Here is a 15,282-nt window from a genome sequence, read left to right as displayed (position 1 = left end):
AAATTAGAAGAGAGGTAATGACATAAACTAAGCTGATCATAACAGAAATACAGTTAATAAAACAAAGTGCAAAAAAAGAAAGGGTCCAAAGGATCTCTGAGTTTGAGCTATGGTGGCAGAGAATAATGGTACCAACAACAGAAATAAGAAAATAATGAAGCTAGCTAATTTTAAGGAAGAAAATAATTTTAATTTAAAACAGGTCGAATTGGAGGTAAAGCACAAAGTCCAGTACACAATCATGATAAAGGTTTAGAGGTGGGACTACAATAATGATTTGATAGTCCTATATACAGAAGTGAGCATGAAACTCTGGAAATCAGTGATATATAGAAAAAATATATTTATTCGAACCCATCTTATCACTTAATAACAGGTAAGTGAGGTGCCACTGCTCACTGTTATTCTTAGACATCACTTCTTTAGCAAAGAAACCAAAATATAAAAATATTTTGATCAAATAAAAATATAAAATATGCAAGAAATGCTGTAAGTCTCTTGTGTAAAAATTCAGTGATATAAAGCTGAAGGAGACCACTCAGTCCTGGTAACCAAGCTTTATAACCAGTGATGCCAAGAAATGAAGCAGGGAAACTTCAAAGATGCTTACTGTAGGTTTAACCAGAGAACCTGGGGAAAGGGAACATTTTCACATAAATCATACACAAACAACCCTTCTAAAATCACCAAATTAACTGCTAAAAAAGAAAAGCAAGGGGAAGCTTGTGTCAGTTTTATACTGATATGTGTATCTGTAGAACTGTAATACACATTTTCAAAGTCTCTCAGTAGTGTCTCACTCTTTGAGACCCCATGGGCTATATAGTCCATGGAATTCTCCAGGCCAGAACACTGGAGTGGGTAGCCTTTCCCCTTCTCCAGGGGATCTTCCCAACTCAGGGATTGAACCCAGGTCTCCTGCATTACAGGTGGATTCTTTACCAGCTGAGCCACAAGGAAAGCCCAAGAATACTGGAGTGTAGTCTATCCCTTCTCCAGTAGATCTTCCTGACCCAGGAATTGAACCAAGATCTCCTGCATTGCAGGCGGATTCTTTACCAACTGAGCTATCAGGGAAGCCCTTTAGCCTTTCCCTTCCCCAGGGGATCATCCCAACCCAGGGATCAAACCAGGTCTCCCGCATTGCAGGTGGATTCTTTACACATTTTTCATGGAATGAATAAAAAAATCAGTTTTTAAATTTAGAAATTCATTGTAAGGCATCAGCCAGCTTCATAATCCATCTTTTACTCAGTTTTTGAGATAAAAAGAGATGATATTAATGTTATCTCATATACTCTCCAAGTCCACGTGTAAGTTAAGTGAAGATTAATTAAAATCCTAATCATTAAGCTACATTAACCTAAGCCAAGTAACTGAACTGTGCAATAGGACGTTTCAAAATGGATGACTTTCACTGTACCTGACACGTTAATGAATTCTGGTGACACAGAATGTAACACTGACTTAATTTGTAATCTTTCATTAATTTGCTCCATTTTATTTCACAGCATCCATTACAGCAAGTTTTCAATATGTCATACTTCAAAACACACCCAGAAAAGATAATTTATAACTTATATTTTTCATTAATTTAGAGTTGGCCTATTCCAAATTAAGTATTTTACCATACTACGTATTCTTCACGGTGTAACAATTACTGTTTCAAGTCCCATCTTTCCAATACTCTTTTAGAAATATCTTGGCACCATATCCTAAAAGATTAGAAATTTTGCTGTGAATAAAAAGGTTTAAATGTATTCATCTACTGTCTTTAGTCTAGTTTTGACTCCACTGAGTACTTAAAGATGGGGGAATACACATACACAGATAACATAAGGGATCACATTTAAAATATAGTGTATTTTAAAAATAATTTGTGTTGATTTATATATCCTGTGTCATAGATATTTCAGTTTAAAGATTCCATCTAAAATAGACATTTTCTGGGAGTTGCTCCACGGGAATTCCAGAGGAACACTGTAATGTTTATACTCGCTGGAGTATGTATCCACAAGTAATTGAGCTCAGCATGGAAACTAAAATAAGCCTTTCAAGTATTTAAAATAAATTTTCCAACATCATCCCAAGGTGAAAAGTGATTTCTGGTCATGTTTTCATTCCTTCCCAAGTATATACTGCAAAGAATTTCTCATTAGTAAGGCTTTACATAAAATCATATGTCATGACCTGATGATATTTCCTGGTGATAGCTTTAAACCACTTAGTCTTAACTTTCTTGTGAAATACTCTTGCTAGGTGTATAAGAGTCAGCTTCTGGACCTGTGTGAAAAATTTAACAACCAAATTTTATCTAACTTAACGATGGGACCTAAAGTACTCAAATTTGCTAAGAAAAAAGGAGTGGCACTTGATAACTACACTTATTAATAGATTAGTCACCTAAAAAAGCAACTGATTAACATTTATTTCTCTCATACACAAAAATCTTCAATGCTTTACCACTGAAAATATACTCAACCTCTTAACTTGCCACAGGCCATCCTTCACAATCTCTCTAAACCTTGACTCTGAGCATCACAGCAAAAACTCCACCCCACCTGTCTGGACTGCCCCTTCTCCAAACATACTTCATCTCCCTGACACCTATTCACACTGTCTTCTGCTCCCAGAACGATAATCCTGATGCCCCTCCTCTGGTCGATGGAGATTATGGTCCCTTCAAAGCCTACCCTGTCCTACTTGATGAAACCTTCTCTGATCATCTCTGGTAGTAAAGATTTCTTCCCTGCTACAGTATTTTGAATATTCCACTTCTACAGTGTTTCCTGAAGGGGCTGAACTGAGAGCAAAGACAGCTACTCACCACTGAACACCAACCTCTGGAGGGTAGACCAGAGAGCTGCTACCTGGACCAGCCGCGACTGCTTGGTGGCTTGTCTGCTGGTTTTGCGGCGGGTGCTCACTGTGCAGGTGTTAACTCACACATGTAAATGTTGCATTTTCCTACTGTCGGCAGCAGCAGGCTGTAGGGAAGTGAATAGAGCTGTACTTCTAAGGCCAAGGAATTTCTAGGAAACAGAGGTGACTAAGAGTCTAATTCTGTTCTCAACCTAGAGCAAAACAAAGAGGGAAGCAGTAAACGAGAGCAGGAAGAAAGTCCTACTTCAAATGTCTTATTCTCTCTTCTCTATGACAACTGGAAGTTGTGAGGGAGACAGATCATATGTTGTTTTCCTAGAATGCTTGGTCAATTCTCTAATTTCCTAAAAATGGGTAATAACTCAGAATCAGACTAGTGGGCTATAAAATCAGGAATGATGTACACTGAAAGCAATGTGATCCAGGTAAGCTCATATCAAATTATTTTCACATAGAGAATAAAACCCATTGTTCATGAGAGCTAGTGACTAAAAGCCTCATAACAGCTAGAAAAGAAAAACTTAAAAAATTTTTCTTTACCTTTATTGCTGCAATTAGTTTAAGAAATGACAATGACAAATAACTACTGATTATCCCTAAGATTAATAAAAACTATTTTTTAAAAATTTGGAAAGTGATACAATGAATTTATTAGCATCACTGGTAGCTCAAATAACAAAGAATATGCCTGCAACGCAGGAGACCTGGGTTTGATCCCTGGGTTGGGAAGATTTCCTGGAGAACAGAATGGCAACCCACTCTAGTATTCTTGCCTGGAGAATCCCATGGACGAGGAACCTGACAGGCTACAATCCTTGGGGTCACAAAGGGTTGGACACAACTAAACGACTCACACACACACAATGAACTTAGGAGAAAACATTATAAATTTGTTTGTAGTCCTTATGCAGTGTACTAGAATGAAAACTTCATGTAAAAGACTGATGTAAATTAAAACTCATCCCGTAAATAAACCTCATTCTGCAAAGTAAAAAAGACCTAGGGTGTCAAAGTTATTCTATAAATTATAAAAACAAAAAGAAATGCGAACACATATACACATTAATGCTTTATGTGCTTTAAATAACCATTTTAGACTTAACACCAACCTAAAAAAGAAATATGTCCGATTAAATATTTATGAGTGGAAAAAATAATTTCATTTAAAAACTCCTGAATATGCTTTTTAAACCTCTTTTTAACTCTCAGTACACATTTCTAGTCCAACAGAATTAACCTAATTAAAAAAACAAACACGGAATTCCCTGGCAGTCCAGTGGTTAGGACATAGTGCTTTCACTGCTGGGGCCCAGGTTCCATCCCTGGTTGGGGAACTAAGATCCCAGAAGCTGTGCTGCATGCAGCCCCCCTCCCCCCCCCAAAAAAAGGAATGAAAAACGGCTTTTAGTTTAAGGACGCCACTTGTATAGAACACCGATGCCTGCTTGTTGGTTTCAGATGTGAAAGTGAACTGCCTAGCCACATGGGCACAGAACTTACCTGCTTCACGACAGTTCTATTAGTGAGCTTCCCATAAGACCTCAAGCAGGGCTCATACTTTCTGACCTAAAATTTAGATGGGAAACTATTTTGAAAACCAGTACAATCTCTCAATCTGAGTTCTGAGTAGCATGAATAATGACTATCTACCACCAACATTGCAAATAGGGCACTACACGCCAGGCCTGCCTGTGGCCCTGCCCTTCCCTGTGGGCCGATCTAACCCCCACAGCCTCCGCAAAGGAGGCGCTGCCATCACCCCCGTTTTACAGACGAGACCCGAGGAAACAGTGATTCACCACGAAGGCAGCTTGGCTCAAGTCTGCGTTCTCAGACACTATACTACTTGCTTCATAAACTGACAGTCACTCTACAGGGACTACAAAGGAAATTATACTTCAATACTATCTACTTCCCACAGGGAGAAAGAATTCTGAAACGAGACTGAAGGAATATTGGAATATCACATACTAGTAGAAAAAGGATTTTATTTTTGAAGAGAGAAAAACTAATTAATATTTTTAAATACACAGTACCAATATTTTTATATATTTAGCTTAGAATATCTAGAATGTACTAACTGAAGTACCTATATTCATCTCTTTTAAAAATATTAACGTTTTTGGAAATCAGTACTAATATGTTTGTATTTATATGTGAAAGAATACTTGGAAGAATATAAAACTAAAGAGTTTTATCAAATTTCTCAACTTTATTGTATTCATTGCCTATGTATATACATACCTAGAAGTCCCTTTAAATGATTTATACCCAGAGATTGATGCGGATATCAACAATGGTTTGATTCTAGGACTGATTTTTCCCACCTGCTTCGTATATTTTATCTGAAGTACATTCTAATCTTCTTTCACCTGTTCCTATGGCTAGCGTTTTCATATGGTGCCACTGCTTTGAGACTGAACATATTGCAGAGTCTCAGACCAGTTTAAAGGGCCCGACAGGAAGATCATGAGAAGAGAGACACTGGATGGAAGTATGACCTGCCAGGGCTTCACACAGTTCTTCCAGGCAGTCAGCGACCAGCTTACAGGATAAAACCAGTTCTGAAAGCAAATGAGCAGCCATCATGCCTGAGTGCTAATTGCTCTTCTCCCATTAGTGGCTGTGGAACTTTCTGCACCGCTACTTTTTATGGAATCCAACAAGTTTTTAATTCTTTCACTTGCAGGCTTCTTTTTCTTCTTGGAAAGAGACATATTATTTGCTACAGAAGGTAGCAGCAGGGCTGCCAACCCCCAAGGCTGATTACTTGATGGCGAAGGGCGGTCTTTACCTTCCTGATGTAAAATCCAGGCACTTTCTCTGGCCAGATCCACAAATTTTTGCAGTTGGCTTTGACTTACATTTTTGCTAATGTTGAGAGAAGTTTCAAAAGGATTCTGAATGTGCAGCGGAGAAGATTCTGGTTTGTTCTGTTCCCTTCCCTGTAGATCGTTACCGGGAAGAAAAAGATGTATGAATATATTAAGGGCTCAGATACAGAAACTGTTTGGTTTAATAAAATGTCAAAAACACATAAAACACCAGCACTAACTTTACAGAGTAAAGAATCTCTTCCCCAAGGGAGCTCGGTATGTATGCATGTTATGTGTCAGTGTATATATGTGTGTGTACTTCTGACTGGCTTTTTCCACTGGTTTTATGAGTGCTCTTTAGAGAAAAATAAATTAGGTTTATGAGCTATGGATGATGATGTCACTGCTCCAATGAGAGGTATCTGGACTAAGTCAACCAATAAAAGTATTTTTAAAATAAAATAACGTTTATCTAACAGAACTGGGAAGGAAAAAAAAATATGGAAAAGAAAAATGGCATAAGATAGTTATTTTGGGGACTTCCTAAAAACATATCTATTACACACAAAATAGAAGCACACAAAATTAGAAGCCTTAAATATAATAATTAATGTTTCACAAGTATGAAATGAGAAAGGTAGAGAAGGAACAAAGGATTATCCATTACGTATTTTAAAACATTAAAAGCTTCCTATATACATTCCTAAAGATTCAACTTAAATAAGGCTCTGCCAGGTGAGATATCTCACAGAATTAAAAGAAAAAGCTAGAGGTGACTCATGAACATCAGTGATCCACTAATCTATATAGTCTTTTCCTCTTTCAAATGATATCACTTACATAAATACTATAAAACCAAGTCAGGCGTCTCCATTGCGGGCAGACCCTGTTAATTCCCTAATGCCTCTCAAGCCACTGTCCAGCGGGGGTGCTGTCCTACCGTTCTCTCTGAGCCCTGAGTAGTGAGGGCATATAAAGGGGAAAGCATTTCCTGTGTTCTATGACCTTTTTCTTCTAGACTACATTCCAGAGCTCTGTGTCTCTTACCCTCTCTATCCCACACTTTTTCTCTCTTTTTTTCCTTTTTTAAACAAAGTCTCCATGAACAGGATAAGAGTCAGGGAAGGATGAAAAAAGGAGAGTTGAAAAAACAGCAAAAAAGAATATCTGAGTATGTGTTTTATGAAGCCAATCTTACACGGGCTGTAACCAAATATCCACACACTAAACAGAATAAACCCGGAGGCCATCTCACGTATCCCCCACTTGTAAACAGATTCTGCTTGGAGTTTGCTCTGATGGCTCTTCTTTTACGGAAAATGTCTGTCATTCCGCCTACTCAGATGAACCAAAATCATAAATTCACTTGCCTAGGTAAATTAAACCCTAAGGGCTCAAATTGAGGGAATTACTAAAATCTATCTTTGAGACTAGGTATTCCATTTCTTCCACAGAAACTCAAGCTGGTTTATAGAAGTGTATATAAAATTATGCTTTCTAAAAAACTTTTTAGAATATATTCCATATAGTCTTAGTAGTAGGTGATGACAAAGATATCATGGCAAACTGACAAAGAGAGATGCTGAAAAGAACTGGTCTACTAGATGAATCTGGGCCCAAGTCATGGAGCTCCAATACGTGTCAATTTTTTATCACTCTCTATCATCAAGAGTTGACATACAATGACATTTGTTAGAATGCTTTGAAAACTACACTCATTAAATATTAGCACAGTAGAAGACGATATACCTAATAATCAAATATGAAATAGTACTTACCTGTCGAATATTTATGGAATTTTTATTGAATGCAAAATTTCCAAAATACTCAAAAAATTCTTTCAGTAGTAATTCTGTAAGAAAATAAAACAAGAAAGATAATAAGAAAGTCTATTTCAGTCCAAAAAGGAACAAAGAAAAGGAAAACACCTACCTAGTGTTTCTGTGTTTCCTGAAGGTTTAATTCTATTCAAGTCACCAACAAATGTACAGTTGTGGCCTTCTATTATACACTTATCTTCTGCATCTTAAAGAAACAGAAATGGAAAATATTTCACATTCTATTTCAAAGATATTCCCTACTTCAGAAATTTATAATCACACAAAGCAAAGCTATAATTAACATGCCCTATTATTGGTCAGGGTTTTTTATATATAGTATAAATAGTAGGATTAAAACTCCATTAAAAAGGATTTGAGAACAATTATACTACAGTAAAATTAACCTTACATGAACTTTGGTGAACAGACTGTCCATCAACGCTCAATGATTCGTAATCTATCCTCTGAGGTCATCAGTTTTCTAGTAATAAATGAAAATGTAGACAGTTCCCATCTTTCACTAACTTAAATCCTGGTACTATCTTTGATCAATTATATTTAACTTAGATCTCCATTTTCAGTCTTATTACCCTTTTGTGCATTTACTTTCAACAACTCACCCAAGACACATACAAACTGAATGTTCTAAGAGTTCTGAAAAACTTCTGGTAATTTCTAAGAGGCAGGCCTCTGCAGTGACAGGGATTCAGTAAGACTCATTTAACAGCACAGTGGACTCACACAATTCACCTTTCCTAACAGTATTTACATCCTTAGAGGTAATCGTTTCCCTAGTTATGGATAAATATACAGCCACCATGAAATCCTTCATCCATTCTAATTCACCTTCCACTGTACAAAATTTGCAGGCAAACAAACTCCCACTCTTAGAAGACTAATCAACCGCCACTAAAAGGGCTCTTTTCCTAGCTGTAAGGGGGCGCCCAGCCTTTTGTCCTGTGCTCCATCAGCAAGCACCTGACCACACCATGGCTGCATTTATGCAATCTCCTCCCTGACCCCAGTCTGGGACTAGAGAGAACACTGTCCAGTCCAAGGCAGTGATGACCTTCCCTCTTCCCACTGGCCAGTCCACAGCAACAGTGTCCAGCATATAGCAGGCACATAACCAAGAATCTGAATGTTAGCTGATATTTGACTTTGAATGATTATCTGTAATAGCCAGAGAGAAATTCATAAAACAAGGTTTCTTCAAACTACCGCCTCCCTTTTTTTGGTGTGGTTTTGGTTTTTTTTTTGGTTAAAACCCTGGTTACTGACTTAAGTACTCAAAAATCATTCCAGATTCTAACACTGATTCTAAATTCTAAAACTGTTACTCATTTTTTAACAGTAAATTTTATGTGCACTGTTATACAACTGAAGAATTTATATACAGGTCCATTTAGATTTATTTTTCCTGGGACCTGGGCACATGCCTTATTATTTCAAATTATCAGCAGGCCAGTCATATATACTGATGCTCTTTTAGCTGCTGTGTCTTATTTTTCTTTTTTCCAGGTATATATTTACAATAGAAAAGTAAATCCACATTAAAGTATATCTATATTAAAGTACTGAATATTTCTAGGAATGTACAGTGATGAAAAACAGACTGTGTCTATAACTGTTCGTCTTCACCAGAAAAAGTTTTTAACAGAAAGCAGTAAAACTTGAAGGAAAAAAACGACCCCCTGATTTAAGACAGGGCCAGTTTTGTTTTCTCAAAACCCCTAAAGCATTCAAACCCAGGAAACAACTCAGCTGTTAAGTCTTCTCCCTTTTTACTCTCGCTCCTGTTTTTCTGCTATTGAACTAATATACAAATGATAGCCATAAAAATTAAAAATTCAGTTCCTTAGTCACACTAACCATATTTCAAGTGCCTGACAGCCACAGGTAACAAGTGGACAATGTGATGACAGGAAGCTCTACTGAACCATGTTGCCGTAGAGAAATCATTCTCAGCCTATTCAAACATGACAGCCTGTTGTATGTGTGCATGTCCAGTCGCTCAGTCATGTCCAACCCTTTGCGATCCCATGGACTGTAGCCTACCACGCTCCTCTGTCCATGGGATTTCTCAGGCAAGAATACTGGAGAGGGTTGCCCTTTCCTACTCTAGGGGATCTCCCCAAATCAGGGATGTCTCCTGCACTGGCAGGTGGATTCCTTATTGCTGAGCCACCTGGGAAGCTCCTATGACACCCTATGTCTCTCTGTTCATTTCTATGGAAATTACTTACTTCTTAGAAGTATTGTATGAAACACTGGCAATCTACAGACAAGGTCAAGTCCTATTACCCCTCCTACCAGGCGATGCATGCCAGTGACACTCAGCCCCTCTGGGTGGCACCTACATGCTGTTTCAGAGCACATGCTCTGGGGTAAAGATGGTGATATAAACTCAGCATCTACCTTTACCCCAAAGCACTACTGAAATGAGAGTAAAATGACATAAAATCTTAAAGATGGAGAATAGGAAAGACAAGAGCAACCAAAAATTTTACGTTGAAGAACTGATGGACAAGCAGCAATGACTGAAAGAGATCTGAGAACACTGGGTCCTAAACCAGCAGTAAAGAAAGCCAAGAAGAAACCAGACATTCAGGCAGAGCCCCCAAAAGCTTAGCAGCTGAAGTGCCAGATCTGACCAGAAGGGCCCAGCCTGGATGCCTGATGCTTAGAGCAGTGAGACCCCCAGGTCTCTTCCTGACAGAAAATGTCGGGTTTACCCTGGAGACAGTACAAGAAAGAATCTCTATACTGGGAGATGCAAGACACGTTTGAGGGTGGGAAAACTGTTGTAAACACAACAAATGGTGTAATAAACGCCAAAGTTTCAGCATGTTAGAAGCCAGGCCTTCTCTTCCAGAAAAAAAGACTGAAAGAGCATGTTCTAACATAGGAAACTTAGATGATGCAAAAAAAATTTCACCCAAGTGCCTGGAACTCAAAGAATTGTCACTGGGTCACGGAGAATGAGCAACTAAAGCTCTCTTCTATGTTGGGGTCTCTGCATCAAACTTGCTGAAAGTGCCACCCAGTCATTTCTTCTTGAAACCTTTAATTCATCATAGGAAAGAAAAACAGGCGTCCTAAACAAAAGAACTCTAATCAAATGACTGACTGTAAGAGGAAGATGCTGGATTAAAAGCATTAAGCACAGAAGTAAATATTACAAAGGGACCAAAGCCAAAACAAGACAGAAAACGCAAGAAAATAAAAGAGACACATGGGGAAAGCAGTAGAGACTGTAAGAGAACATGAAGAAACAAAACTTCAAGAATAACCAAAATATGAAAGCTGCCATCGTGCTCAGTACAAACAGCCTTCAACTTTAAAATGTTCATCCAATCATCTGAATCTATTTACTGAACTCCTCTAAGCCAGGAGTGGAAAATGCAGAGACAGCCTGACCTAGAAACGCTTGGTCAAGGCAGCCAGATCAAAGAACAACAATCTAATAGTTGTCACAATACAGGTGTGTTCCAGGTGCTTGGAAGGCAACAGGGCACCACCTCCGAGAAGGAAGGGAGGAGAGAGGAAGCCAGGAGAGACCTAACAAGTCAGATTCTGGACTGGGTTTGTCTTCTCTCTTCCCTGGCTTGATCAGGATGAGCTTCTCCAGGTAAAAAGAGAAGGCAGGAGAAGAAGCCACTGCAGGTGAAGACACAAGATGTGCAGAAGTGCAGAGGCTCTAGGATCAGTGAGGAGCGTGGAGAACTGCAGCTCCTGAGCTGCAGAAAGGAGAGACGGTACAAGAAGAGGAGGAAGACAAAGATCATGAGGGACCCTAAACGCAAAGCTAGAAGATCTGGACTTCAACTTCCAGATTTCAAACAGTGGTTGACAGAGTCGTAGAAGTGCTGACAGGTGTTCCACAAACTGACACTGCCTTCTACTAATAAACTAGCAGGCAATCAAGCAAGCTTACTCTTACTTTCTTCTTTTTGAAACAATACAAGCTGATAGGCTCTATCTGAATATCAAACGAGAGGCACAGTTCAGAAGAAAATGACTGTAACAGGACTCAAGCCCCTCAGCTGATGAACCACGGGGTTCCCACGATGGTGATGATTTCACAGTTTAATATTGTTTTTATTCTTAGCCATATACTGTTGAAGATACATTGGTCTGGGACCCCTGGTTAAAATCAGAAAGTATAAAAAGCATGGATTCTAAAGAATACATAAATGAATAGAAAAAAAAAATTCAGATACATTCTTCTCAAAATTATCTTTACCACATCCTTCATACACACATTTACCTATGAAAAAGTATTTCATAGCAAGTTCAAGATTTCACTAGAAGTTTAAAAATCAATGATCAAAAAGTAGCAACAATTATATCAAGTTCATTTTTACATTTATTAGCAATTCACACCTATAATTTGCTATGTGGAAAAAAGCAACTGAAACGGCCTGATTTCTCTGACCATGTTTAAGAATGAGCATGAAAAATGTTAAACAACCAACTTAGTATTTTTAAGTAGAAAATAAAAGAATTCCCATCAAAGGAATGTTTTGATGCTGTAGAATGTGATTAAATTTGTATTTGGCTTAAAATAGATTTGGAATAAAAACTCAACATGTCATTTTAAATTTGTTCACAAATTATATTCTTTTTCTAAAACAATTAGTGGAAATTTAAAAAGAGAATAGGAAAATCACTGAAAGGATTTCAAGAGAGTGAATACTACAATTAGATGTGAATTTCTGAAAATCACTGTTAGTTAAGACCAGAGCAGTGGGAAGGGAGAAGCGGTGCAAATGTCCCCAGGCAGGGATGCAGAGGGCCGGACAGCAGCAGGGGTGGGAGAGAACCATCAAGGTGTGATGATGTGCCGCTAACACAAATCTGCTTCAAAGCAGCCTCCTTTTTTCAGTTTCTATTCTTTCTTCGCTTCTGAACTCCAAAATCCATGATACCTCCCCAAACAGTTTCTAGGAAAGTAGTCTTAAGCATCAGTGCACACAGCAGGACTGAACAGGAAGTGCTCTTTCCAGGCAGCTAATAGGTGAGATCTACCCAGGTTTTCTGTTTGTGTGCCTCTTCTCTCTTTACTAGATTTAAGCGTTGCCTGAGAAGGTCGTCTATCGTCTCTATGTAGACCACTGCACCCAAACCCACACCTGACACAGGGTTTGTAGCCAACAGATCCAGAGTGAATGAATGACACCGAATGAGGAGATGAACACAGGCATGGACCTCAAAGGTGAGATACAGGCCCACCGCTCTACCTCCCTCTAAACTTCCTACTTTCCATAACCCACCACACGAAGATTTTTAAAGCTTATTTTCAAGCGGTACCAACAGAAAGAAGAGATTACTTCTAATTTGAATAATAAGAAAGGTGGCATGGAAGTGAACTTAAAAGAATTTATAGAGAAGAAAAGGCATGTTCCAGGATGAAAAACAAATATCATATAAAAAGGAGCTAACAGGAAATGTTATGAACATGTTATTGGCTGAAATGTGGGAACACATGAAGAGAAAGAGTGGGAAAAGAGGCTAGAAAAATGGCTACAGGTGAAGATCCTATATAATACAAAGCTAAGCCAACTGCCTGAGGTTTATTTTCTAGGGAATAAAATCGTTTTACAATCCCTTTAAAGAGGGCCACTTTAGGAATGTTCTTTAAAAGAATTATCTGGCAGGAATATATAGGAGGGGCAGACGATGGAGTGCATATACATTTTCTGAGTAAATCCCTGAATTATTTTCCTTTCATAATTTAAGACTGTAATACTTTAGTATCGCCCCCAGCAGACTATCAAAATTTCAATTTATTTAAAACACAAATTAAATAGTATACTAATTCTAAAACCATTTACCTAAGATTGCCTATAAACTTTCAACCAAAAAAAAAAAAAAAATCTAGGACCTTGAAACACCATGAAATGGTTTTTGGCATTTCTAAGAGAAATCTGGAAATAGCTTCAAACTTGGAAAGCCATTTGTAAGCTGGGTTCCAATCAGAAGCTGCATCTGGGATATATTTTTCTCCAAGGTCATTCCAAACTTGGTCAAGCCAGGAGAGGCTCCAACTGGCTCAGGAGATGGTAAACAATGTTGCCAACTGACACAGTAAGACAGAGCTCTTGAAAAATTTTAAAGGCCTCCACTTCACAAATCATCAGCTCTCATGACCTCTGGTGGACATTAAGAAAATTAAGTTTTTAGATTTTATTAATAAGAGTCACAACACTTTGAAAATACATGACCCTTAAACAAACTGAGTGCCCAAGAACTGATGCTTTCAAACCGTGATGCTTGAGAGTCCCCTGGACAGCAAGGAGATTAATCCTAATGGAAGTCAACCCTGACTATTCATTGGAAGGACTGATGCTGAAGCTCCAATACTTTGGCCACCTGATGCAAAGAGCCGACTCATTGGAAAAGACCCTGATGCTGGGAAAGACTGAAGGCAGGAGGAGAAGAGGGAGACAGGATGAGATGGTTGGATGGCATCATCAACGCAATGGACATGAGTCTGAGCAAACTCCAATACATAGTGAAGGATGGGGAGGCCTGGCATGCTGCAGTCCATGGGGCTGCAAAGTTACCTGACTGAGCAACTGAACAATAAACAAACAAACACACACGGCTTTGATAACACATGGTATTGCTATCCATTCAAACAGTTAGAGAGAAAACAGATGCTTTGAGTCTCACCTGCAAGGGTTTTTAGGTAGTCTAGTGTTGGAAGAATAGGAGGTGACCTCCTCTGGAGAAAAAAGATGACCATCATGGTGAGGGAGAAATTTGTAATCCAAGCACCAGGAATACTACTCGTTAACGAATGTGCTCGAGCCCAGCATCGGACACTGAACACCAAGGCTCTAACCCGCGAGTCCAGGGCACCATACATGTAAAGCAGTTCAGAACTTTTCAAGGCAATCCTTTGAAAGAGAAAAATAACAGAAATTTTCAACCCCCCAAATTATGATCCCAGAGTAGAACAAAACACAAACCTGGGCACATATCTTAACTATCTTACTCTATCTAAACATATTCAGAACAAGAGCAGATCATCAAATGCATTATGTATTTGCAATATAACATTTAATATGAATGGTAACCTTTCATTACCATTAAAACATTCTTCTAAATGCTGACAACCACAATGCAGTTATCATACTTAAAAAATTTAAATCAAAGTCCATAAACATGATGTAGTAAGTGAAATAATACCTAAGTGCTCTTTATTAATTATCAGTAAAGACACAAGCAGGTCTGTAAGTAGGAGCTTCATACTTTAGTTGCAATGTAGATTAACTAGTCCTTTTCTGTTTTAAGTCATCATTAATTCCTGTGTTTATTTGTTGCACCCACAGCTTTTCTAGTGTTTTAAGGGGCACCGAAGATACATGCAGAGAAGATATAGACAGAATGAACAAAGAAAGAATCAGAATCTATTTGGGTTATAGGCATTCCAATCCAATGGTTCTGCAGATTAATTAAAACTGTGCTGCATGATTATTTCTGATCTTCTTATCAGACGAAGCTGTAAGGGAAATGAAGTCATATGTAGGATTTGCACTCGCCACAGGAAGAAAAACATGACAAAGATTTCCTGATAACTGAATTTCAAAAACAATTTGATCTTGTTATGGATTGATTATAGGTGACCTAACCTTATACTTTATCATCCAAATCAGGACACTTCAGAATGGGAAAGGGAGATTATCTAGTCCTTCAACAGACAAGGGAAATATTATTTTATCAAGAGAGTATAAGTCTTTTAAAATTTAGCCAAA

General features: G+C 38.2%; 1 protein-coding gene across 2 annotated transcripts in view; it reads right to left on the bottom strand.

Moving 5' to 3' along the window:
* Positions 1-5,075: 5,075 nt before the first annotated feature.
* LOC102400269 (mitochondrial poly(A) polymerase) overlaps positions 5,076-15,282 on the bottom strand; it is a 28,040-nt gene continuing 17,833 nt past the window's right edge. Inside the window, exons 6-9 of one of the 2 annotated variants that reach the window (XM_006067776.3) lie at positions 14,198-14,424; positions 7,632-7,724; positions 7,478-7,551; positions 5,076-5,828 (exon numbers count right to left, since the gene is read on the bottom strand). In XM_006067776.3, the coding sequence (XP_006067838.2) occupies positions 5,469-5,828; positions 7,478-7,551; positions 7,632-7,724; positions 14,198-14,424 (754 nt within the window). In that variant the 3' untranslated portion in view covers positions 5,076-5,468. The remainder of the gene's footprint in view (positions 5,829-7,477; positions 7,552-7,631; positions 7,725-14,197; positions 14,425-15,282) is intronic. The other variant, XM_044928042.1, reaches the window with a different exon arrangement.

This window comes from Bubalus bubalis, chromosome 14 (assembly GCF_019923935.1).
Source record: "Bubalus bubalis isolate 160015118507 breed Murrah chromosome 14, NDDB_SH_1, whole genome shotgun sequence".
In the NCBI taxonomy this organism is placed as follows: domain Eukaryota; kingdom Metazoa; phylum Chordata; class Mammalia; order Artiodactyla; family Bovidae; genus Bubalus; species Bubalus bubalis.
This window is presented reverse-complemented; position numbering and strand designations above follow the sequence as displayed.